Source organism: Gopherus evgoodei, chromosome 3 (genome assembly GCF_007399415.2).
Source record: "Gopherus evgoodei ecotype Sinaloan lineage chromosome 3, rGopEvg1_v1.p, whole genome shotgun sequence".
NCBI classification, from domain to species: Eukaryota; Metazoa; Chordata; order Testudines; family Testudinidae; genus Gopherus; species Gopherus evgoodei.
In genome coordinates, this window is record NC_044324.1 from 29847236 (window position 1) to 29872515 (window position 25280).

Consider the following 25280-nt stretch of genomic DNA (forward strand, 5'->3'; position numbering starts at 1 on the left):
TTAACTTGATTTAGGTAACAGCTTTAGGTAACAGCTTTGACAGTAGACACTCCACTCCACTCACTCTGGGGCACAAACATCTACCGCTTACTTTAGGGTAAAATGGTTCCAACAAAGCTAACAACAGTTGGGGTAAACCTCAAACATTTGTGTCCTGGAGTAAACATTTGTGGGGGGTATCTGGATGAGCATTTATAAAGGCGCTAACTAACTCGGTTAAATACTGGTCATTTGCAACAGGCTCCCAGATTCTAGTCTAGATATGTAGTGACACGTTAAAAGGGTATTTAAGCCAGCCTTGCCATGTATCAGGAATGTAGTATTGGAAGGGTGATTTCAGTTACTGCTAATTGCAACAATCAGGTGAACATGTATTTGAAGACAGCAGTACCAAGCCATCACTAGAACTGTGTTGTATGTATGGCGATCGGGGGTGAGAGTTCAACACTACAGAACATGGGAGTGAAATCAGTCCATGCTGACTCAAAGAGGTGTAGGTTCACCTTTCCATGTTAATTAAATCCACTGTGCCTGAGTAGGAATTCACCTCCTTCTAAAGCAAATGGTGATCCAAGTGCTGCCCTCCATCATGGTTCCATGAGGAAGGGTCAACTTTAGGCCCTGATCCACAAAAACATTGAGATTGATTTCAGTGGAGCTACTCACATGCTGAAATACTTGGCTAGAATGGGACTTTGATTCTACGGTGTCCAGATGTCCCAATTTTATAGGGACAGTCCTGATTTTTGGGTCTTTTTCTTATATAGCTCCTATTAGCGCCCCCCCCCCCCGTCCCGATTTTTCACACTTGCTGTCTGGTCACCCTACTTGATTCCCATCAGAGCTCTGGCAGGAGCCTTGCATGGAGCTGCTAAATTGGACCCACTGCCCATTCTACTTTGTAGCCAGCTATACCTCCTTTGCTGGGCCCTTCCTACACAATAAGTCCTTGCTGTGCCCTTCCTACACAATAAGTGAGGTTGTAGTTGGTTTCCGCCATTAAAACCTAGACCCTCTACCAGAATTTCCATCACCAGGGCCGCCTTGCAGAGTATGCGAGAGTTTAAACTGGAGGTGAGTCTGATTGGTTAAGACTCAGTTCTTTCCGTCAGTTGAAGTCAATGAGAGTTAACTCCAAGTAACTCAGAGCAGGAATAAGTGCATAGATATTTCAATTTCTGTCACGCACCCCACCCAGGCTATGCATACTGCAGTGCACAAAGCAAATGAATATTTTTCTCGCTCCCTGACAAGGCATCCATTGTATGTTAAAGCACCTGGATATAGTTGTTGAATAATGTTTTGTTTATTGTTGCCTTCAGCCCTGCTGTGCTTTTTTCAAGTGCTCCTGGCTACATTTCGTGTATAGTTGTGGTCTTGCTGTAACTTTAATATCAAGCAGATTGGAGAAGACGTTTATATTAAATGCAGCTATTATGCATGTCGGGGGGGGGGTTATTATTATTATTATTCTACACTAATTAAACTGTTTTCATTTGAGACCCATGTGTAAACCAGCAAGGAAGCCAAAGCAAACGTTTACATCGTGTAAATCTCCAAACATCAACATTTTTTTTTACTTTTATTTTTTTCTCAGTCATCCCTGGTACTAAACAGTTCCTTCTGTTTGATGCTTTAAACAGTAAATTATACAAAATTTCCAAGATTGCTGTTGGCAATAATTACAGATAGAAAATATGTTTTCCCCTTAGGAAATTACACTGCTGCTTGGTATTATTATTTCTTACCACCATGTTCTGAGCTTTTCTAAGGAATGACAGAGATTGCTTCCTTGGGAGCAAAGGATAAACTGGAAAGGAAACTAGTGTTACACTCCTCTGAAGAACCTTACAATAAGATGGGCAACTTACCAGGAAAAAATGTGACCAGATGGTAGTACATTCCCTGAGGAAAACATATTTTCAAAGGCTAAATCTACTCCTTGTGGGTCATTTCAATTTGACATGGAACTCAACCTAAATTTGATTAATTACATTGCAATTTGGCTAATACTGTCTCAGTAGTGAGAGGACGTTTAAGAGACAGGCAAACCATAATATGCAAATAAGCTACAGAGTACAGATGAGTGAGGGGGCTTGTAGTTCCACCCCTTCGGAAATACTTTTCATACGTCAGACTCTAATCATTTTTTTCCTTTCTGAGGGAAAGTGTGGCCAACAATCCAGTGCTTCTGAGCAACTTGGTGTTACACAGTTATAGAATCGAGAGACAAACTGTAAACTCTTTGGGGCAGGGATTGGATTTAGCACACTGGGGCCAGAATCCAAGTCATTGCAGGATTTTCCGCTTTCGTACATTTTCTAGCATATTGTTCATTCTGTCTTTAAATATGCCAGATGTTGGGAAGCACATTTTCAAGAACTTACTTATTTAAACATATTTCTTGTAGAGTTTGCAACAATGTGGTACTATGAAATGATCACATGGCCAGTCAACCTTAGTAAGGGAGGCTTCCGAGAAGCATCATGGGGGAGGGAGGCTAAGAACTTTTGGGAAGGCTCTGCAGGCATCCCCTTTATGACATTAGACTTGAATAAGAATGTATCACTGCAGACTTCCATGTACGTAGTACTGCCAGCACCTAGGACTGTGGGGCCCTGATCCTGATTGGTGCCCTTGTACACTACCTTAACACACAAAAATAATACATATGAATGAAGTAACTCGTCCCACCATACAAAATCAATTATTCTCAACTTCATGTCAGCCCTTCCCCTCTCCCTAGTTCTTATTGGCTTCTGCAGAAAGCCGTTCAGTCCGTGCTGATCACTACCTGTCTCTAAGGCGATACTGCACATTTGTATTGTTTCTGTTACTGTAGCGCCTTGGAGCCCCAGTTATGGGCCAGGATCCCATTGTGCTAAGCACTGTACAAATGGAACAGCTGCAGAGAATAGCTGCTAAACATCAAGAGGTGATTACGTTGACCCAATAGGTTTAGACCCAGAAAACTAGCTGTAGCCACTCTTGTAAATCTTTACCTGGTGGGATAGAAATTATATTCTTCTCCCCCCAACCCCAGTTGGGTCTCTTGTAGCTCCATAGACTGGCCCAGGAAAGATGGGGACTCTTATTTTGTCTAGGTTGCTGAAACATGCAATGCTGAAAAATTATTTCAGAGTGCATTGGTCATGGAATTTCTCATGCTAACTGGTACAGTATTGAGGTTGCTAGGAACAGGGCAATTGCCAGACTGGATCAGACCAGAGGTCCATCTCGTCAAGTATTTGCCTCTAGCAAAGGCCAGGTGCATTTGAGGAAGCTGCAAGAAGCCCATGGAAGGTAGATGTAGGATAACCCTCCCCTCAGCATAGATCTCAAAGGATTTGCCTACACAGCCCACAGCAGTGAGCCTGAGAGCCTGGGTCAACAGACTCGGACTCGCACTACAGTGCTAAGAATAGCTGTGTAGATGTTCAGGCTGAAGCTGGAACTCTGAAGCCTAAGGGCGGAAGTGGGCTTCAGAACTTGAGTGGCCTGAGCTGTAGCATCTACACAGCTATCTTCAGTGCTTCATGAGCCCACATCTGTTGACCCAGGCTCTGTGATGCTACCTGTATAGACATATCCTAATAGTTAGAGATTGGCTTATGCCCTGAAACGCAAGTTTTAATTTCCCTTCCAAAATTGTTGTTGCCGTTAATTACGATATCACTGGATCTTCTTTGATATCCATATAAACATCCAATCCCTTTTTACAGCTAGTTAAATTCTTGGCCTCAACAGCTTTCTGTGGCAACGAGTTCTACAGTTTAATCACACACTGTGTGAAAAATATTTCCTTTGATTGGTTTTGAATTTTCCACCGTTTAGTGTCATTGAATGTCCCCTTGTTTTGTGTTAGAAATGAGTTGGCAGATGATTACTGGAGCTTACTGAAGGGAGCTCTGCTAAGGCCCGATGGTACTTCAGATTGTTATTCAGAGGTAAAGATGATACTGAAAGGGGAGGCGCTGCAAATGCCAGTGAGGACAGCGGTGTAATAGAAAAGCTTACAAATGCAGGCAGCAAACAATGAAATACGATTCAGGCTGGAAAAATGCGGGCTAATAAAGTACATATGTGGAAGGGAAAAAAAAAAAGCCTAAACACACATACTGTGTGGAAGGAAGCGGGTATCTGGAAAGCAGGAGTGCCAGAAATGATTGGGAGTGATAGTGGGCAACAATCTGGTAAGAGGTTGCCATGTGATATAAATTAATGGAGATATCCGATCTCCTAGAACTGAAAGGGACCTTGAGAGGTCATTGATTCCAGCCCCCTGCCTTTACTAGCAGGACCAAGTACTGGATTTTGCCCCAGATCCCTAAGTGGCCCCCTCAAGGATTGAACTCACAATCCTAGGTTTAGCAGAACAATGCTCAAACCACTGAGCTATCCCTCCCCCCTGAGGATAGTGTCAAAATACCCAATGCAAAGACACCATGTCGTGGAGCAGGCAAAAGACTGGAGAGTAGAGCACAGGGAGCAGGGCTGGGTTGTGCCTGGCTTGGGCAGGTGTGTAAATGAGAAGGGTCAGGGATGAAGTGGCACAAGAAGCCTTCCCTCACCTCTGCTCCTCTGCACACGTAGTGTCTGAGCCAGTCTGGCGCGCAGTAGCACTAGCCTCACAGCAAGGAGCGTGAGGAGGGGAGGGCCGTGGCCCTTTTCCCCTTTCTCCTGAGCCTGTGTGTGGGTGCTAGAACCGCTGCTGTGGGAGCGTGCTGCCACACTCACCCTGAGAAGGAACCTTGGCTGAGTCCAACAACATTTTTCCTGATGACCCTGCTGGAGCATAGCTCTTCTTTGTACTCCCACCAAATGCAGCCAGGAGGTCTCACATACAATTGGATCCAAAGATTTCATGTGCCCATTAAAAAAAAAAACTTTCGGGCATAGAGTGGGCTGGCCCCTCACTCTCGCTATTAGTTAGTACAAGCAGAAGCTCAAACTAAGGAACTTCCAACCGGAGTGGCTGAGCAGATTAGGCCTTTCATCAAGACTGTTTCTGAGCCGCCTCCAGGTTTGTGAGCAGCATTTGCTTCCCAGGCACCAATAAATTGCCTATCAAAATTGCTTTATTATCCCTCATTACTGACCTATACCATAACTTTGAACCACCTTTAATGAGCAGAATTCATGAGCTCAGTCAGTCCTGTTGGCGGGAGGATAGGCTGAGCAGAGCCAACAAGCGTGGGGGGAATGAAGTGCTCTCTAGAGCATGGTTAGCTCTGTGTAGTCCCACATTTGCTGTAGCCTGAAAGAACAAGTGATGAGGCACCTGGTATTAAAGTAGAAGGCCAGGGCTGTCTTCATGGCTGCTCATTTTTTGTTGGACAAGGAGTCTTCATATTTATTTCCTTAATTGCTTAGTCAACTGAGTGGAAAATAATTTTTCTTTGGATCTTCTCTATTGTTCCACTAGTGTGGCATTGCTTTGTATCTATTTTTTATATTACAGAGGACCCAAGATGCTTGGGCAACTAAGAGAACACAGTATTGTTTTTACATTTCTTTATTTACGTTGCTAAGTGTTTACTACATGGTGAGACAATGAGGACAAGAGCTAAAGTCATGGCATCTCAAAGCGCTGTTGTTTTTTACCCAATTCAGGGCTCACATCCATCTCAAAATGTAACCACGTGTAAGTCTGAAGTGCTGCACTCTTGTATTCATAAATTGGTTTGACGTGGCTAGACCACATTTGTTTAGATAGTTTTTTCATAACAGACATGTTTCCAGCTTGCCGTGCATCATCACAAGTAACACAATGTGGCTCTTCAATTTCCAACTGGAGTTTGCAATTAACTATTCCTGCTAATACAATGTTCCTGTTGCAAATCAGCAACCTTGTGGTATTTGTAGATTGCCACATTCAGTCACCAAGCAAAAAGCTAGAGGATTTCAAGAAAACACGCACTTTCTTTTCAAACTATGGCAGTGAAGTAGAAGGAAATCACTAAATTGCTTGATATGTCACATCTAAACTTAGCCGAGCTGAGTAGCATCATGTGTCCTGCCTGAAAACTTGTACAGGTTTAAAAGTTTTAGGGCCATATCTTCAATGCAGCTCCACTGACTACTATAGAGCTGCACTACAGATACACCAGCAGAGGATCTGGCTCTCAAACCTGAGAAATGAATACAGCGACTGGACTTCTTGTGCCATCAAAGCAGGGAAAATCTTTTATTTTGTACTTTACTTGCCTTACTGTATATTGGGGTAAATGAGGGGAGTTTGAACTTCAGCTCAGTAGATACAGATAGTCATCTGACAATTGGTTAATTGAATCAGCATTAAATAGCCTGAAAGACTGAAAAGCTTGATTGATTTCAGTCACTGTGGTTTGTGAAAACTATTAATTTAGCCGATGGATATTAAACCCTTGCTGTGACACTTTGGGTTAAAGAACTACCAGTGATATAAAGCAGTCTTTTCTTTTCTGGGTCCTTGATTTGAGTCTAATCAGTGTTCCTGTGTCACAAAACCACCAGGAATAAATCAAACACATTTTGGCACAGTTAGCCGTCTCTGCTTAGCAAAGGCCTGAGACTAAATTGACACCGATGCTTAATCACCTCTAATTTATGGAGAGAGAGTGATCCTTCCAGGTCAGGAGAAGGGTCATTGGCAGGATCATGTAGAGAAACGTGCTGCAGTTAACTGCACTATACCTGACCTGTGAATAAATGAAGGACTTGCATGTTCACTCCCGCCATTGCCTTCACCTTTGCAGTATGATGTATATAAAGGATATACATATCAAACTTTAAAAAAAAAAAAAAATAGACAGGATTTACCAGCTCAAAATGGCTTTACATTTTAAAAGTGAAATGTGATTTTTAATGATAACTTTATTATTAGCTTTTTTTTGGGGGGGGGGGTGTTAATTAAACCGTAAAGTTTTGGTTCTGAATATAAAGGGACACCAACAACTTGCAAAGTAATCAGTTTAATAAAATATATTAAAAATTATTTCAGATACTCCTACAGCTGTCTCTGATCACCCCTGCCAATTTCTGTGAATTTATAACTACATTGTCCTATGTGGAGGTGTGCGACCAGGGCTCAATCCTCTCGGAGGGTGGAGGGGAGCCACACTGGTCCGCTACACTTGGTCAGGTCCGGCCCTTGGCTTCAGGGCTACGCGACAATGCACAGTCACTTGGGGGCTCAGGCCTTCTGCTGCAAGGCGGAGCAACAATACACGATCAGTTAAGAGTTCAGGCCTTCAGCTGCAAGGCTGAGCAACAGTATACAGTCAATGGGGAGCTCAGGCCCTCTGCTGCAGGGCTGAGCAACAAGACAGTGGCCTTGTCTACACCACAAAGTTGCAGCGCTGGTGAGGGGGTTACAGCGCTGCAACTTAGGAGGTGTACACACCTGCAGGGCATTACCAGCGCTACAACTCCCTGTTTGCAGCGCTGGCCGTACACCCGGTCGAACCTCGGGTGTAGAGGATCCAGCACTGGATCACCAGCGCTATCCAGCGCTGGATCACCAGCGCTGGTCATCAGGTGTAGACACTCACCAGCGTTTTTGTTGACCTCCGTGGAATAAGCAGGTATCCCAGCATACCTGAGGAAGCCTCTCTGGTAATCAAGCAAACTCCACTGCCCTGTGCTCACCTGACCCCTCCTTTAAATGGCCCGGGAAATTTAAAAATCCCCTTCCTGTTTGCTCAGCCAGGTGTGGAGTGCAATTAATCTTTCAATCACTCAGCGACCATGCCTCCATGCACCAAACGAGCCCCAGCAAGGACCAATGCAGAGCTGCAGGACCTCATTAGTGTGTGGGGAGAAGAGGCTGTGCAAACACAGCTGCGCTCCAGAAGGAGAAATTATGATACGTATGGTCAGATATTGCAGTCCTTGATGAGAAGGGGCCATGAATGGGACGCCTTGCAGTGCAGAGTAAAAATTAAGGAGCTGAGGAGTGCGTACTGCAAAGCCCGTGAGGGAAATCGCCGCTCAGGAGCTGCCCCCACAACCTGCAGGTTTTACAAGGAGCTGGATGCCATACTTGGGTGTGACCCCACTGCAAATCCTAGGAGCACGATGGAGAGTTCAGAGCAGGGAGAAGTGGGGGATGGTGTAGAGGACGGAGACAGTGAGGCTACTGGCGTGGAGGGAGACACCCCGGAGTCCCAGGACACATGCAGCCAGGATCTCTTCTCCAGCCCGGAGGAGGCTAGCCAGTCGCAGCAGCTGGAAGCTGACGGTGAGGAGGAAGCTGAGGATCGTGCTCGTGGTAAGTAGATTTCAATGTTTTGGGAGAGGAGGATTTTGGTTATGGCTGCCTGCATGCATGCCTAAACGTGGAATAGCCCATTGATATGATCTATCCTTCCCCGCAGTTTGCTCTGGTGTCCCCCGAACCCCCTCTCCAAGCAGGTATCCTTCCCCGCGGTTTGCTCTGGTTTTCCCCACCCCCCCTCCAAGCAGGCATCCAGCCCCGCGGTGTGCTGCCGTGTTCTTCACCCCCCCTACAAGCAGGCATCCAGCCCCGCGGTTTGCTGCCCTGTTTACCAGCCACCCTCCCAGCACGGAGGCAGCCACGCGGTGTGCTCTGGTGTTCCCCACCCCCCCTCCAAGCAGGCATCCAGCCCTGCGGTGTGCTGCTGTGTTCCCTACCCCCCCTCCAAGCAGGCATCCAGCCCCGCGGTGTGCTGCCGTGTTCCCCACCCCCCCTCCAAGCAGGCATCCAGCCCCGCGGTTTGCTCTGGTGTCCCCTGAACCCCCTCTCCAAGCAGGTATCCTTCCCCGCGGTTTGCTCTGGTGTTCCCCACCCCCCCTTCCAAGCAGGCATCCAGCCCCGCGGTGTGCTGCCGTGTTCCCCACACCCCCTCCAAGCAGGCATCCAGCCCCGCGGTGTGCTGCCGTGTTCTTCACCCCCCCTACAAGCAGGCATCCAGCCCCGCGGTTTGCTGCCCTGTTTACCAGCCACCCTCCCAGCACGGAGGCAGCCCCGCGGTGTGCTGCCGTGTTCCCCAGCCACCCTCCAAGCAGGCATCCAACCCCGCAGTGTGCTGCCGTGTTCCCCAGCCACCCTCCAAGCAGGTATCCAGCCCCGCGGTTTGCTCTGGTGTCCCCCGAATCCCCCTCCAAGCAGGTATCCTTCCCCGTGGTGTGCTCCAGTGTTCCCCGAACCCCCTCTCCAAGCAGGTATCCTTCCCCGCGGTTTGCTCTGGTGTCCCCCCCCCCCCCAAGCAGGCATCCAGCCCCGCGGTGTGCTGCCGTGTTCCCCAGCCACCCTCCCAGCACGGAGGCAGCCACGCGGTGTGCTCTGGTGTTCCCCACCCCCCCTCCAAGCAGGCATCCAGCCCTGCGGTGTGCTGCTGTGTTCCCTACCCCCCCTCCAAGCAGGCATCCAGCCCCGCGGTGTGCTGCCGTGTTCCCCACACCCCCTCCAAGCAGGCATCCAGCCCCGCGGTGTGCTGCCGTGTTCCCCCCCCCCAAGCAGGCATCCAGCCCCGCGGTGTGCTGCCGTGTTCCCCATCCCCCCTCCAAGCAGGTATCCTTCCCCGCGGTTTGCTCTGGTGTCCCCCGAAACCCCTCTCCAAGCAGGTATCCTTCCCCGCGGTTTGCTCTGGTTTCCCCCCCCCCCCAAGCAGGCATCCAGCCCCGCGGTGTGCTGCCGTGTTCCCCAGCCACCCTCCAAGCAGGCATCCAGCCCCGCAGTGTGCTGCCGTGTTCCCCAGCCACCCTCCAAGCAGGTATCCAGCCCCGCGGTTTGCTCTGGTGTCCCCCGAACCCCCCTCCAAGCAGGTATCCTTCCCCGCGGTGTGCTCCAGTGTTCCCCGAACCCCCTCTCCAAGCAGGTATCCTTCCCCGCGGTTTGCTCTGGTGTCCCGCTCCCCCCCAAGCAGGCATCCAGCCCCGCGGTGTGCTGCCGTGTTCCCCAGCCACCCTCCCAGCACGGAGGCAGCCACGCGGTGTGCAGGCATCCAACACCGCGTTTCCACCCCCCCCTCAGTATCAGGACGGGTTGAAAGCGGACCAAAAAAAACCCCAACCCCCCAAGCACCTAGCTCACCACCTTCCTGTTCACTACTTTCCCTTCTTCAGGACACCAGCTACCCCCTGTACCCACTGCTGATAAACCCCAGCGACCCAGTGGTCAATTCCCACTCCCAAGGGGTAATTTTTGCTAAAAACACTCACCCCATTGCTCGCCATGACTTAGCTTGCTTGCCCTCTCTGTGTTATGTGAGGTATGTGAGAAGGATGCTACCTAAAGTCTCAAAAGTCCTTCAAAATTTGATAATAAACAATGATGCCTCTGTGTATTACATGTTTCTATCTCTCTGTTTTCTAGGGACCTTGACTACTGCAGCTGTATCACCGCCCTCACATAGGTTGCAGAACTTGAGACGCAATCCTAGGAAATCAAAAGAGGAATTGATCAAGTCTGTTCTGAGCCACTACAACAGGGAAAGTAGGAAGACAGAGGAATGGAGAAGCAGTGTACAGGAGTGGAGAAAGACTGTACATGAATGGAGGCAAACAGAAAGCAGGAGAAAGGAATTGTGTAGGCAAACAGAAAGCAGGAGAAAGGAATTGTCTGCCAAAAAAACAACAAAGCAGATGATAAGCCTCCTGTCTCGCCAAACTGAGTCTTTCGAGTCTCTTGTAGCCATGCAGACAAATATGTACCATGCTAACCCACAGCCCTCCCAAAGCCCTCTTCCTTGTCACCCTGTATATTCACAAAACAACTTTCTCCAGCAGCCAGTTCCTTATTATCCCCAGCTGCCCCCAACACCTATAAGATCACCTACTAGCCCTGATAACTATAATTCTTACCCTGTTCACTCCACCCCCATCATTCTGCAGCATAGTAATGCTGAAGTGCAACAGACAGTGAATATTGATCAAAATAGGACATAGTAAAACCTGTAAATGTACTGTCAACCACCCCTACCCCCTTGCATGTTTTGTACTGTATGTTGAATAAAGTTTTTTTTTTCTATTTCTTTCACTACGTTTTATTGCTGCTGGAAGTGGTAAATAATACACAATGAGGTAGAGCAAAGCACATCAAATGCATCAAACATTACTGCTGGCTCTCAGCATCAAATTGCTCCCTTAAAGCATCCCTAATCCTTGAAGCCCTTTCCTGGGCCTCCCTATTAGCCCTGCTCTCTGGCTGAGCAAACTCATTCTCCAGGCGTCTAACCTCGGAGGTCCATTCCTCACTGAATCTTTCACCCTTCCCTTCACAAATATTATAGAGAGTGCAGCACGCGGATATAACAGCGGTGATGCTGCTTTCCATCAAATCTAGCTTCCCATAAAGACACCTCCAGCGAGCTTTCAAACGGCCAAAAGCACACTCCACAGTCATTCTGCACCGGCTCAGCCTGTAGTTGAACCGGTCCTTGCTCCTGTCAAGCTTCCCTGTATATGGTTTCATGAGCCATGGCATTAAGGGGTAAGCGGGGTCTCCAAGGATCACAGTGGGCATTTCCACGTCTCCTACTGTGATCTTGCGGTCTGGGAAAAAAGTCCCGGCCCTCAGCCTCCTGAACAGGGCACTGTTCCGAAATATGCGTGCATCGTGCACCTTTCCAGGCCATCCTGAGTAAATGTCAGTGAAACGCCCACGGTGATCCACAAGCGCTTGCAGAACCACGGAGAAATACCCCTTGCAATTAATGTACTCTGATGCCAGGTGGGGTGGTGACAGAATAGGAATATGAGTCCCATCTGTTGCCCCTCCACAGTTAGGGAACCCCATTTCCACAAAGCCATCTACAATGTCCTGCACGTTCCCAAGACACACGGTTCTTCTTAGCAGGGTGCGATTAATGGCTGTGCAAACTTGCATCAGCACCATTCCAACGGTAGACTTCCCCACTCCAAACTGGTTCGCCACCGATCTGAAGCAGTCTGGAGTTGCCAGCTTCCAGATTGCAATAGCCACCCATTTCTCCACAGGCAGGGCAGCTCTAAATCTCGTGTCCCTGCGCCGCAAGGTAGGGGCGAGCTCAGAACACAGTGCCATGAAAGTGGCTTTTCTCATCCGAAAGTTCTGCAGCCACTGCTCATCATCCCAGGATTGCAGAACGATTTGATCCCACCACTGAGTGCTGGTTTCCTGAGCCCAAACGCGCCGGTCCAGGGAGCTGAGCACGTCTGTTACTGCCACAAGCAATGTACTGTCTTTACAGTGAGGCAATTCAATATCATCATCTGACTCACTGTCACTCTCACTATCACTCACTTTTTGCAGGTGAAGGAATAGCTCCACTGCCAAGCGCGATGTGCTGGCAACATTCATCAATAAGGTCGTCAGTTGCTGAGGATCCATTTTTAAAAAAATTCGCAGAAAAAGCACTGTACAGTCACAATGCTGCCACACTGCTCCGCATGTGTAACAAAGCACCGCTGGGCGTTGGAACAGGAACAGGAAGCGGAAAGACAATCACACTTCCTTCCCCTTCCCACAAGCCACAGCGCCGATATGGGACGAGGTGCTCTGTGGGATAGCCGCCCACAATGCACCACTCCCAACAGCGCAGCAGCGTGGCCACATCTAACATCACTTGCAGCGCTGGTTGCTGTAAGTGTGGCCACTCTGCAGCGCTGGCCCTGTACAGCTGTACTAACACAGCTGTAACAACCAGCGCTGCAAAATTGCAGATGTAGACATACCCACAGTCACTTAGGAGCTCAGGCCCTCTGCTGCAGGGCTGAGCAGCAAGATACAGTCAATCAGCAGCTCAGGCCTTCTGCTGCAAGGCTGAGCAACAATATACAGTTAATTGGGAGCTCAGGCCCTCTGCTGCAGGGCTGAGCCGCAGTGCACAGTTAAGGAGGAGCTCAAGCCCTCTGTCTCAGGGTGGGGCAACAATATACAGTCAATTGGGAGCTCAGGCCTTCTGTCTCAGGGCTGAGCAACAATATACATAGTCAATTAGGATAAAGCCCAGGCCCTGGCTCAGGGCAGGGCAACACTCAGCTCCAGGCTCAGGCCCTTCAGGACGGGCTGAGCAAACAACTAGCCTTGATGGCCTCCTCAGGCCAGGGAGAGGGGTAGTCTGCCACCCCGGAGTGGGGTGGCAGGGGGGACGCAGGCCCTCCCACTCCACTGCATCCCAGCCTGGGGCCTTAACAGCGGCTATCACTCTGCTGGTCAGTCAGTGGGGATCCTGACCGCAACACACTGACATAGGCTCAGGTAAATCTGCAGCCTGACTGGGGTCGGCTGCCCCCGGGCTACTTCCAATTTCCCCCTCTGGGCCTACCTGGTCCATGGTGTCAACTCCCGGGAAGTCCAACAGCATGGGCTCCTCCCAGCCAGGGCTGGGGGGTTGGTCCGGCAGCTCCTCCGGGAAATCCGGCCAGGCTTGCTCCAGGGGTTCCTTGGGGTAACATCAGGGACGGGGAAGCTCTGGCAGCTCCTCCCAGTAGCGGGCGCAGGGAAGCTCTGGCCAGTCAGGGCAACTGCCCTGGGCCCCAGCAACTTCCCAATCCCGAGCTCCCTGTGGCAGGTCTGCTCCCAGCAGTGGCTGGGCTCTCACTGAGCTCTGACGGCCGGCTTTTGTGCTTCTGGGTCACTGCCTGGCCCTCTAAGGGGCGGGCTCACTGCCCTCTAGCCCCACCCACTCAGGCATCCGCCGGGGCTCGTCCTCTCCTGGGCAGGAGGGGAGCCACACTGGCCCGCTACATCCTGTGTTTAAAAATGGTTTTCGCTCTGATTGCTATATGAAAAACCCACATCATCAGAGGAAATTGACAGAGGTCTTGATCCTGCAAAGACTGATATATTCTTAACTTTATACTCTGTGAGCTGTCTCACTGAAGCCGGACTACTTACAGTGTGTCAAGATAAGCTTGTGCGCACATTTTTGTAGGATCATGGCCTAACCGATTATGCAGAAGAAACAATGAAACTGGCTGTGCACTGTCATGTACACAAAATAACGTGGACAAGTAGAAATATAGTTTGGGGGAGGGCATTGGAGGGGTTGCTAACTTTTTGCTTTTTTAGTACCCTCAGATGTTACTTACAACAAGAGTAGGAAAAACAAATGTCAGACATAAGTGTGTTTTTTAATTTTACAGTGCGCCCCTTTAATGTCTGTAGAATATGTAGGAGACCAAGAGCCTCAGTTTCAAAAAAGGTTATCTCCCATTTAGGCACTAAAATAACTGTTCCGAGTTTCAAAAGAGCCTGGTATATTTCATGTTGATCTTGTTTAAAAATCTGGTTGTACGAGTGCCACAGAGGGAACTGCTGAGTGCTGAGCACTTTGGTAAATCTGACTTTGTTTAAATCCCTAAATCTCAGCTGAGGCCTTGTCTACATGAGAAAGTTGCACCAGTTAAACTTAAATCCGTTTTTTAACCAGTGGAGTTATGCTGGTGCAAAGCACTGTGTAGACACTTTTATTTCAGAGTAAGAGTTCAACTTACATCAATTTAAGATAAACCAAACTAATCCTGATTTAAACCAAAATGAGGCCTTGATCTTGAAAACACACAGGTTCTTAACGTAATGAATGTGAGAAGTCCTAAGGCTTCTAATGATAGCAGAGTTAAGCACTTGTATAAGGATATGCAGGAATCAGGGTAGTATCCACACAGCCTGTTACAGCAGTTTCACTAAATCCATTTAAAATTGCACTTTAATTAAACCAATGCAACTTTTCCATGTAGATGAGCCTAGACTTTGGGTGCTGTTGAGCACTTGAAAATTTTGCCCTTAGACTCGCTATTGCAGGGCTTTTTACTATTCAGGACAGCTGTTTATATTGAGTCCTCTTGTACTGGTTCTCTGTAATGAGCAGTATGTGAGACAGTAGGGGAAATTTTTAAAGGGACATGGTCAAGTTTATGAACTTTGTTACTGTTTTTTTAAATTATCTTTTATAAATCCTAATTGATGGTAATCTGTGCTTATATAATGCTCTCCCAACTATTTCAAGGCTTTTTACAAACATTAACTAATTAATTCTCACACCACTCCCGTCAGGCAACCCTGTATTATTATCAAATGGGGAAACTGTGGCACAAGGATTTTGTGACTGTTCCAAAGCCACAGAGGAATTCTGTGGCAGAGATGAGGAGATAATCCAGACCTCTTGATTCCTCATCCAATTCTTTATCTGAAAGACAACTATTATCTTTCACATTACTGAAAGATGTAAGGATTTTTAAAAAACATGTTGTTTTTAACTTTAGTTCGCCCTTAATAAACCAAATGTACCTGAACTCAGACATGCAATTTAGTTCTGAGTGGCACTGCTCGCTCAGTGTTTCAAACTGCAACTTGAGTGCAAAGGTCACAACCCCAATGTAACTTGGACACAGTCCTAAATTAGCAGCATAGTTCAGGTGATTACCCCAGGCTCCGATCCTGCAAAGACTTAAGCACATGCTTAACTTTGCACACTGTGAGTAATCCCATTGATTTCTATGAAATTACTCAGGGTGCATAAAGTTAAGCATGTGCATAGGTCCACATGACATGGGCCCTGCTTTGAACAAAAGAGGTACACTACACTGTGCTTATTTACATCATATCAGAAGTCAGGACAAACAGTATTGTTCCAGGTTACAGGACTCTAATAATGATTCTAGGCAGTTTCATAGACATTTTCAGACAAAATAAGATATTTGGCTCTTGTCTCACACCGTCCTAACTGCAGAAATGAGTGACAAGCACCTAGGATGTGACCTCAATGGGGAGCCTCTCAGTGACCAATTTGACAGAAGATTTCAGACGTATTCATTAATTTTGTGTGCCTCAGATTCTGGGTGTCCAACTCACAGTCAGATTTTCAGAAGGGCCAAGCTCTCCACTTCCATAGACTTTGGTTAGCGCTGGATGTTCTCAGAAGAACCTGTTGAAAATCAGGCCAAAAGTTGGGCACAAAATTTAGTGGATATTTTTGAATAATTCTTTGAAAACAAAGCTCAGTATTCTCCAAGTAGGGAAACAGGACAACGTGTCAAGGTTAGCAGAGTGTGGAACTAGGAAGCGGTGGCAGAGGGAGATTTCTCCCTGAACTGTATGACTTTGTTTTTGAGAAAAATATCACTGTGAAGGAGCCCAATTTGTCATATTGTAACAGCAAAGGGGAAAGAAAGCCGCTGATCCTGCCATAAAACAATATATCTGTACACCCAATTTTATTCATTCAATAGCCATTTCACAATATACATATTGAATAAATAGAGTGCAGTATTGATAGTACATTATTTTAAAATGTTGGGATTTTCCGTTTGATTTAACCAGTTAATGGAAGTATGATCTAGCTCACAATATTCTTTAAGGCTTTGATGCTACTCTTTGTTTAAGCACATCTTAATTTTATGTCCACATGTGAACCAGTTCACTTCAATGGGACTACTTTCATGCATAAGTCTTTTCAGGATCAGGCCTTGGATTGTTCCAGGGTAGTAAGCTGTTATGAAAGATGTCCATGTCTGTTGTACGTCTGTGCTGTGCATGTATTTTATTGCTGCAGTATATATTTATACCAGTACTTTTGCATTTAAACTACTAAATAGAATATTAATTATAAAAATATAAAAAAATTGTATTCTGTTATTATATTGGTCACCCAAGAAATAGCAGTAGGAAGGTGTGGTCAGTTTTTACTATCACAAGAAGTTAAGGGGCTGATTTTCACAAGTGCTGAGCACCTACAGTTCCAATTGAAATCAATCAACTTGTGGCTACTCAGTATCTTTGAAAGTCCAAGCCCCAGGCATTTTTACTTGGTTGGCCCCTTGTAGAGAGGAGTGGGTTGGGATAGGGATGGGGGGGGATGTTTTTAAATAAATGATGAATATTCATCATTCACCCAGTACACTGATGTTTTCTGTACCCTTTCCTTTTCGGTTGAGCATTTGAGTTATTTTCAGGTTAGATTTTTACATAAATATCTGGAGAAGTTGCTTTTTAAAATATCACCACTGGCCCTGATAAAATAATAATTAGAAGAGGAGTAAATTCCACGATGTACTCCAAAAGCATTTGGGTTTAAGAATTTAGGAATTGCCAGACTAGATCAGATCTGAGGCCCATCTTGTCCACTGTTCTGTCTCTGCCATTGGCCAGTGCCAGATGTTTCAGATTAAGGTGTAAGAACCCCTCAGTCTGCAGATGTGGGATGATCTTCCCTCTACATTAAGTCTCTTCCAGATTTCTAATAGAGACCGACTTAAACCCTTATGCATGAGATTTAACATCCCTTGCACCAAAAAAAAAAATGGTTATATGTTTTCCATATAAACGTGCAATCCCATTTTGAATCTTGTTAAGTTCTTCGCCTCAACAACTTCCTGTGGCACTGAGTTCCAAGGTTTAATCACAGTGTGTGGAGAAAGTATTTTTTTTTAATTTTCCACCTTTTAATTGCACTGACTGCCATCTACCTTCTCTATACCATATTTCATATATTGGTATCATGTCCTCTCTCATTCATCGCCTTATGTAAGTGAACAATCCCAGTCTTCTCAGTCTCTCTTTGTATGATTTTTTTTATGCCTTAGATTATTCTCGCCACTTAGTTCTGCAATACCCTGTATCAAATGGGGTGACCAATACTGCACACAGTATTCCAGATGAGGCTGCATCATTGATTTTATATAAAGACATTTCAGTATTCTCTGTATTATTCACCATCCCATTCCGTGTGCAACCTAACATCTTGTTTGCTTTTTTAACTGCAGCTGCACACTGAGCAGAGGTTTTCGTTGAACTGTCTACAGTGCTATCAGGTCCCTTATTTGAGCTGATACTGTTCAGTTAGAACCCTGTAAGAGTGTCCAAATAGTTAAAAATTTTCCTCCCCACATGATATTGTGTATTTATTGACACTGAATTTCATTTACCATTGCATTGCCTTTTCACCTAACTTGTTTAGGTCTGTCTGAAGTGCCTCACAGTCTTGTCTGATTCTGACTAACCTAAATAACTTTTTGTCATCTGCAAATGTTGCTACCTCACTACTCAGTCCCCTTTCGAAGTCATTAATAAATTTATGAAACAACACAGGACCTAGAATGGAATCTTGAAGCAACTGCTGTTAACCTTTTGCCATTTGATCTTTGTTTTCTGTTTTCCGTCTCGTCACCAGTTTTTGATCCAGGCAACACTTTGCCTCCCATGCTGTTACTACTTATCTTCTTTATTAGCCTTTTCTGTGGAACTTTGTCAAAGGCCTTTTGGAAGTCTAAATAAATTATGTCAACTGGTTTTCCTTTATCCACTACTTCATTGACACATTCAAAAATTATAAGAGATTAGTGAAACATGATTTTCCTTTTCAGACTCCACGTTAGTTAGACACCTTCCAGGTGTTTTGTTGTTCAGTTTTCAGTTATCATTTCAATCAATTTATCAGGTGCAGATGTAAGGCTCCAGTATGGAGCAATGGCGAGTTGTTGGACCTCATCAGTCATCCGCTAATAAGCATCCTGGAGCGCCAAGCAGACTCTGTCCAGGAGCTCGTAGCCATGCAGGCAGATCACTACTATTCCCACACACCCCCCTGCAGCCTTTGTCCCAAAACTCTTTCCTTTGTGCCCCATGTCACCTCCAACTCCCTTTCCCCAAAATCCAGGTTCTTACCACTAGCAGCTGCCTCCAACATTTGTATCTTCAGCACCCAGTCCTGAAAACTACGACCCTTACCCCGTGCACTCAACCTCCATCACGATGCAGTATAGCCATCCTGAAGTGCAGCACTCATTGCACAGCACTCCAGACAGGACATACACAAATCTGTGATTGTACCATTCCCCCCCACCCTCTTTGCCCTTTCTGATTCCCAAGACATTGTGTTTCTTTTCAATAAATGGATTCTTTGGCTTTGAAAACATTCTTTATTATTGCATAAACTAAAAGATACCTTAGCCCAGAAAAGAAACAGGCACTGCAAATCAGCTTAGCAAACACAGATCCCTACTAACATTGTAAGCACTGCACTTCACTTTCGTGCAGGGCACCAGACATTACTGCTAGTTTTCAGCCTCAAATTGCTCCCTCAAGGCATCCCTAATCCTTTTCAGCCCCATGCTATGTCCCTCTATTAGCCCTGCTCTCTGGCTGTGCAAATTCAGCCTCCAGGTGTTGAACCACGGAGGTCCATGCCTGACTGAAGCTTTCACCCTTCTCTTCACAAATATTATGAAGGGCACAGCACGCAGATATAACTGTGGGATGCTGTGTTCGGCCAAGCCCAGCTTCCCATATAGAGATCACCAGAGGCCCTTTAAACGGCCAAAAGCACACTCTACAGTCATTTGGCACGGCTCAGCCTGTAGTTGAACCATTCCTTGCTGCTGTCAAGGCTCCCTGTGTAGGATTTCATGAGCCATGGCATTAACGGGTAAGCCAGGTCTCCAAGGATCACAACGGGCATTTCGACGTCCCCTACTGTGATCTTCCGCTCTGGGAAAAAAGTCCCAGCCTGCAGCTTCCTGAACAGGGCAGTGTTCCAAAAGATGTGTGCACCTTTCCGGGCCAGCCTGCATTAATGTCAGTGAAATGCCTACAGTGATCCACAAGCGCCTGGAGAACCATAGAGAAATACTCCTTCAGATTAATGTACTTGGAGGCTAGGCGGGCTGGTGTCAGAATAGGAATATGCATCCCATCTATCGCCCCTCCACAGTTAGGGAAACCCATTTGTGCAAACCCATCCACAATGTCCTGCACGTTACCCAGAGTCACGGTTCTTCTGAGCAGAATGCAATTAATGGCCCTGAAAACTTGCATCAACACAATTTGAATGTTTGACTTTCCCACTCCAAACTGATTAGCAACCAATCAGTAGCTGTCTGGAGTTGCCAGCTTCCAGATTGCAATAGCCACCAGCTTCTCCACCGGCAGGGAAGCTCTTAATCTCATGTCTTTGTGCAACAGGGTGGGGGGCAAGCTCCTCACACAGTCCCATGAACGTGGCTTTTCTCATCCAAAAGTTCTGCAGCCACTGCTCATTATCCCAGACTTGCTCGACAATGTGATCCCACCACTCAGTGCTTTTTTCTCAAGCCCAAAAGCTGCGTTCCACGATGCTGAGCATGTCCATGAATGCCACAAGCAATTTTGTGTCGTACGTGTTACGCGACTCGATATCTCGGACTCCTCACTGTCGCTCTGAATCTTAAGGAATAGCTCGACTGCCAAACGTAACGTGCTGGCAAAACTTGTCAGCATACTCCTCAGCAGTTCGGGCTCCATTTCCTGCAGACCGAAATGGAACACAGATCGCGCTGCACAGAAACCGTAGAAAGATGGTGCCAAATGTGGATGGAAACACAGGGATTGCTGGGATGCAAAGCAATGCAACACAGGGCGTTGGGACAGGACCCATAATGCCCTGCACTCCCCCACCCCCTTTCCACAACCCCGGCGCCAGAATGGGAAGAGGTGCTCTGTGGGATAGCTGTGAGATAGCTGCCCATAATGCACTGCTCCCAGTGCCGCTGCAAGTGCCGCAAATGTGGCCACGACAGTGCACTGGTAGCTGTCAGTGTGGACAGACTGCAGCGCTTTTCCTACTCAGCTGTACGAAGACAGGTTTAACTTACAGCGCTATACAGCTGCAAGAGTAGCCAAACCCCTAGTGGCACAGCCATTGTCACTTCTTGATTAGCTCCTATGTGTTTCCTAAGACATCAAAAATAACCTCTCCTCTTGTGTGCTCTAGAACTGGCTATTCCAAGCAGTTACTGAAAGTGTCTAGTGTTAAAGTATCAAGAAATTGTTTCTTTAAACTTTGTCTTGTTGTGTTGTTTAACCTGTTTATGCGGGTAGTTGAATTCCACCTTTATTACCATTTTGCTAGATTTTGCTGCCTCTTTGTAATCCATCACTGCTGTGCACTCAGTTTCTTTTTCTTGATCCAGAGGCCAGTAGTGTAGCCCTACTGCTATATAGACATTCTCACAGCTCGGGGTTTGTACCCATATTGATTCTACTACATTCCCTATTTTTCTGTGCAGTTTAAAGCCAATGTTTTCAAAAATAGCCTCTGATCTGAGATGCCTTCGGCCTGATTTTCAGAGATAATGAGCAGCCACTAATCCACTGGGAGCCAGCCGAATCTGCAGGTGCTCAGCACTTCTGAAAGCCGTGGTCCACGTGTCTAAGGTTACCACACGTCCTGATTTTCCTGGCTGCAACCTCTTTTTTGATCCTCTGCCCTCTCTCCGGAGGGACTTTTCAAATAAGAGGCAATGTCCGGAATTTTTGCAAGCAGATGTTGCAGCTCAGAAAGATCTATCTCCATGTCCTGACTGGCAGGGGCGGCTCTAGACATTTCGCCGCCCCAAGCACGGTAGCATGCCGCAGAGGGCGCTCTGCTGGTCGCTGGTCCCGCAGCTTCGGTGGACCTCCCGCAGGTGTGCCTGCGGAGGGTCCACTGGTTCTGCGGTCTGCTTGTCCCGCGGCTTCGGTGGACCCTCCGCAGGCATGCTTGCGAAAGGTCCACCACAGCCGCCTGCCGCCCTCCTGGTGACCGGCAGAGCGCCTCCCGCGGCATGCCGCGCCAAGCACGCACTTGGCGTGCTGGGGCCTGGAGCTGCCCCTGCTGACTGGTTCCTTTCCTGCAGTCGTAGCTGATTGGTTCCTTCCTTGCAGCTACAGCTGCCCGATCCTGCCCACTCAGGCACTGGCTCCCAGCCCTGGGGATGGGGAGAGGCAGGGAGGCTTTGACTGACAACTGACACTACGTCCCGGGCCTGCGCCAGCCACTTTATCACTGTGACAGGAAGTGACACTGCCCTCCACCTCAAAAGTGAGGCCTCAGATACCTGCTCCAGTACCACCATAGTACCCTTCCCAGTACTCACACACCCCTGCAGCAGCCCCCCAAATACTCCCTCCCAGTACACACACCCCTCCAGCACCCCCAGATATCCCTCCCAATACACACACACATCCCTCCAGCTCCTTCACCAGCACTCCCTGTCCTGCCAGTGTCCTCTTTTTGGCGACCTGAAATATGGTAACCATAAAGGTGTCTCATTTTGTGCACCCAAAATCATCAGTCGCACGGATTTTTGCAGGAGCTTAAGGGAGTTTGGTTCTTGACTCCCACTGAATTTCAGTGGGAATTGGGCAGCCCCTGCCTCTTTTCTTTTTGTTGTGCAAGTGGTTGCTTCTGCATGTTTCTGCGCTCCCTGAAGAAGAAAAACACTCTTTGTGGGCAAATACCGCAACAGCAACCCAGTATGTCTCAATAGAACCCATCAGTGAGCAATCTGTCACCTCCTGAAGCAGAGATGGGAGAGAGGTTTGGCTGAGGTGGGAAGAGGACAGACAAGAGACTCTAAATAGGTTGCAGGCAGAAGACTTTTTAGATGTCTGCCCTTGCCCTAACTCAGTTTTGCTGTCGCTGTTGGACTGAGGTGAGAACAGGAAATTGCATGCGGTATCCCTAGCAAGATTGTCAAGTTCCACGTTGGTGGTCACTAATATTTTTAATATATATAGCCCCATTCATCCCAATCCCAACAGGCTGGCTTCTGGTGCTCTTGAAAATTAGTGGTAAAACTCCCATGGACTTCAACTGGAGCTAGATCAAACTATACACAAAGCACTGCTAGCAACCAACCACCCTGGGACTGGCTGCCAGGAAGACATGGTTGGGAGGAGGGGCCATGGCCAGGTACGCCATCCACAGAGAGCCTCATGGGGTTTTTTATGTCCATAGTAAGTAGACAGGACCCTGTTTTTAGAAAGACTCTCCTGAAAAACCAGCAGCCAGCATAGTATTAGCCTTCATGGATACCTGACCATTCCCTCCTCTGGTGAGGATTGCTTCTGACAGCCAGATAGCTTAGAGTCTGTGCTAGTGCAGTACCTAGCACAAAGGGGCCCTGGGTTGTGATTGGAACCTCTAGGTACAATCCATAGAATAATAATAATAATAATTAACATTAACTCAGAATTACCTAACTTACAGAAGTATTGAGAAAATAAATTACTGTATATATTTGCAAAGTCCTTTGAAAATGAAAAAATGCTGTCTGAGTGCTGAGAATTCCATCCATTACTTCTGATTATTCCAAAAAAGCATACTAAAGATCACACCGAAGAATATAATAATAATTAAGGAATACATTGCACCTTTTTCTTCACTAATACTTTGGATTAGGAAGCCCTCTCAGAAAGTTGATAGCAAAGTGACTGTGTCATACAAATATTGAAAAATGCATTTCACTGAAAATTATCTGATATGTTGCTTGATATTTTAGGGCACAAGGCCCAGTCCTGTGAATGCTTTCTATCAGCCGTGATCTTTCTGTGGATTTTGCAGGATAATAAGTGTACAGCCAGTAGCATTTGTGTGCAGGATTGGGCCCATAGCTTGCTGTAAGTGTAAGAGATTTGCTTTCTAATTGCATTATTGTGCATTTCTTTTTCTGCAGCGAATGTCCTGTATATGGCAAGCCAAGAAATGATGAAAGTTGTGGAGAGAGACAGTACAACTATAAAACAAAATTTAAAGAAGGTACCGTTTAATCTTCAGATTTTGTGAGATGCCTAATCACTTGGGGACAACTTCTGTGTTCAGTTACACCAGTGTAAATCCAGAGGAATCTCACTGGGCCTGATTTTGATTTGAGGCCACTTTTACACCAGTGTAACTCCAGTGACTTCAGATGGGTTACTTCTGATGTACCCCAATATAAAAGAAGACTCAGACCTGTTGACTCTAATTACTCTGGCTTTACACCACTGTAACTGAGAGCAGAATCTGGTGCATGATATTTTCTACTTAAGATCAACTATTATTATTAGCTGAAAATGTCTGGGAACTTAAAAATTGGACAGTAACAGATCACAAATCCCAGTGATGATTGAACCTGATGATATGCTGAACAAAAAGAGCTCTCCAACATACTTGTAGCTTTATTTGTCACTTCACAGTAACTCAAGAGACATTCTAGGCTTCAGAGTGATGTTTGGGGTTGTAGTGTCAGTGGTTATATTGATTTGTTTGTCAGTTGCATTGTGCTGAGAGAATTGTGTAGATCTGTGTGGGTGACAAAGCAAGGGGTGTGTGGTGAGGAGTTACGTATTTGGGTTATTGTGTGTACTGGTTGTGGTGGTGTTTATGGGTATAGGTGGTTGTGTTGATTTGTGTCTGAGGAATTGTGCTGGAGGGTTTATGTTGATTTGTGGGTTGCAGTTCAGTGCATGGGTGTGGGCAGTTAAGCCAAGTAGTCTACCATCTGAGCAGTCTCCCTCACAGAACCAATGAATATGTTCCATGCAAATAAGCTGTAGAGTAAGTGTAGTGATTGGTTGGCATTCACCCAAGAGTTCTGAAAGAACTCAAATGTGAAATTGCGGAAATATTAACTATGATTTGTAATCTGTCCTTTTAATCAGCTTCTGTGCCCAATGACTGGAAGATAGCTAATGTAACACCAATATTAAAAAGGGCTCTAAAGATGATCCCAGCAGTTACAGACTGGTAAATCTAACGTCAGAACCAGGCAAATTAGATGAAACAATAGTAAAGAATAAAATTATCAGACACATAAAAGAACATAAATTGTTAGGAAAAAATTCAACATGGTTTCTGTAAAGGGAAATCATGTCTTACTAATCTATTAGAGTTCTTTGAAGGGGTCAACAAACATGTGGACAAGGAGAATCCAGTGGACATAGTGTACTTAGATTTCCAGAAAGCCTTTGAAAAGGTACCTAACCAAAGGCTCTTACGTAAATTAAGTTGTCATGGGATAAGAGGGAAGATCCTTTCATGGATTGAGAACTGGTTAAAAGAAAGGGAACAGAGGATAGGAATAAATGGTAAATTCTCAGAATGGAGAGGAGTAACTAGTGGTGTTCCCCAAGGTTCAGTCCTAGGACCAATCCTATTCAACTTATTCATAAATGATGTGGAGAAATGGATAAACAGAGAGGTGGCAAAGTTTTCAGACAATACAAAACTGCTCAAGATACTTAAGACCAAAGCAGACTGTGAAGAACTTCAAAAAGTTCTCACAAAATTAAGTGATTGGGCAACAAAATAGCAAATGAAATGTAATGTGGATAAATGTGAAGTAATGCACATTGGAAAAAATAACTATACATACAATATGATGGGGGCTAATTTAGCTACAACTAATCAGGACAGAGATCTTGGAGTCATCGTGGATAGTTCTCTGAAGACATCCACACAGTGTGCAGTGGCAGTCAGAAAAACAAAGAGGATGTTAGGAATCATTAAAAAGGGGATAGAGAATAAGACGGAGAATATCTTATTGCCCTTATATAAATCCGTGGTACGCTCACATCT

General features: G+C 46.3%; 1 protein-coding gene across 3 annotated transcripts in view; it reads left to right on the plus strand.

The window, feature by feature from the left end:
- Positions 1-25280, plus strand: part of LDAH (lipid droplet associated hydrolase) — a 246166-nt gene that overhangs the window by 196799 nt on the left and 24087 nt on the right. For all 3 annotated transcript variants that reach the window (XM_030555344.1, XM_030555345.1, XM_030555346.1), the window contains exon 6: positions 23398-23480. In XM_030555344.1, coding sequence (XP_030411204.1) covers positions 23398-23480 — 83 coding nt within the window. The remainder of the gene's footprint in view (positions 1-23397; positions 23481-25280) is intronic.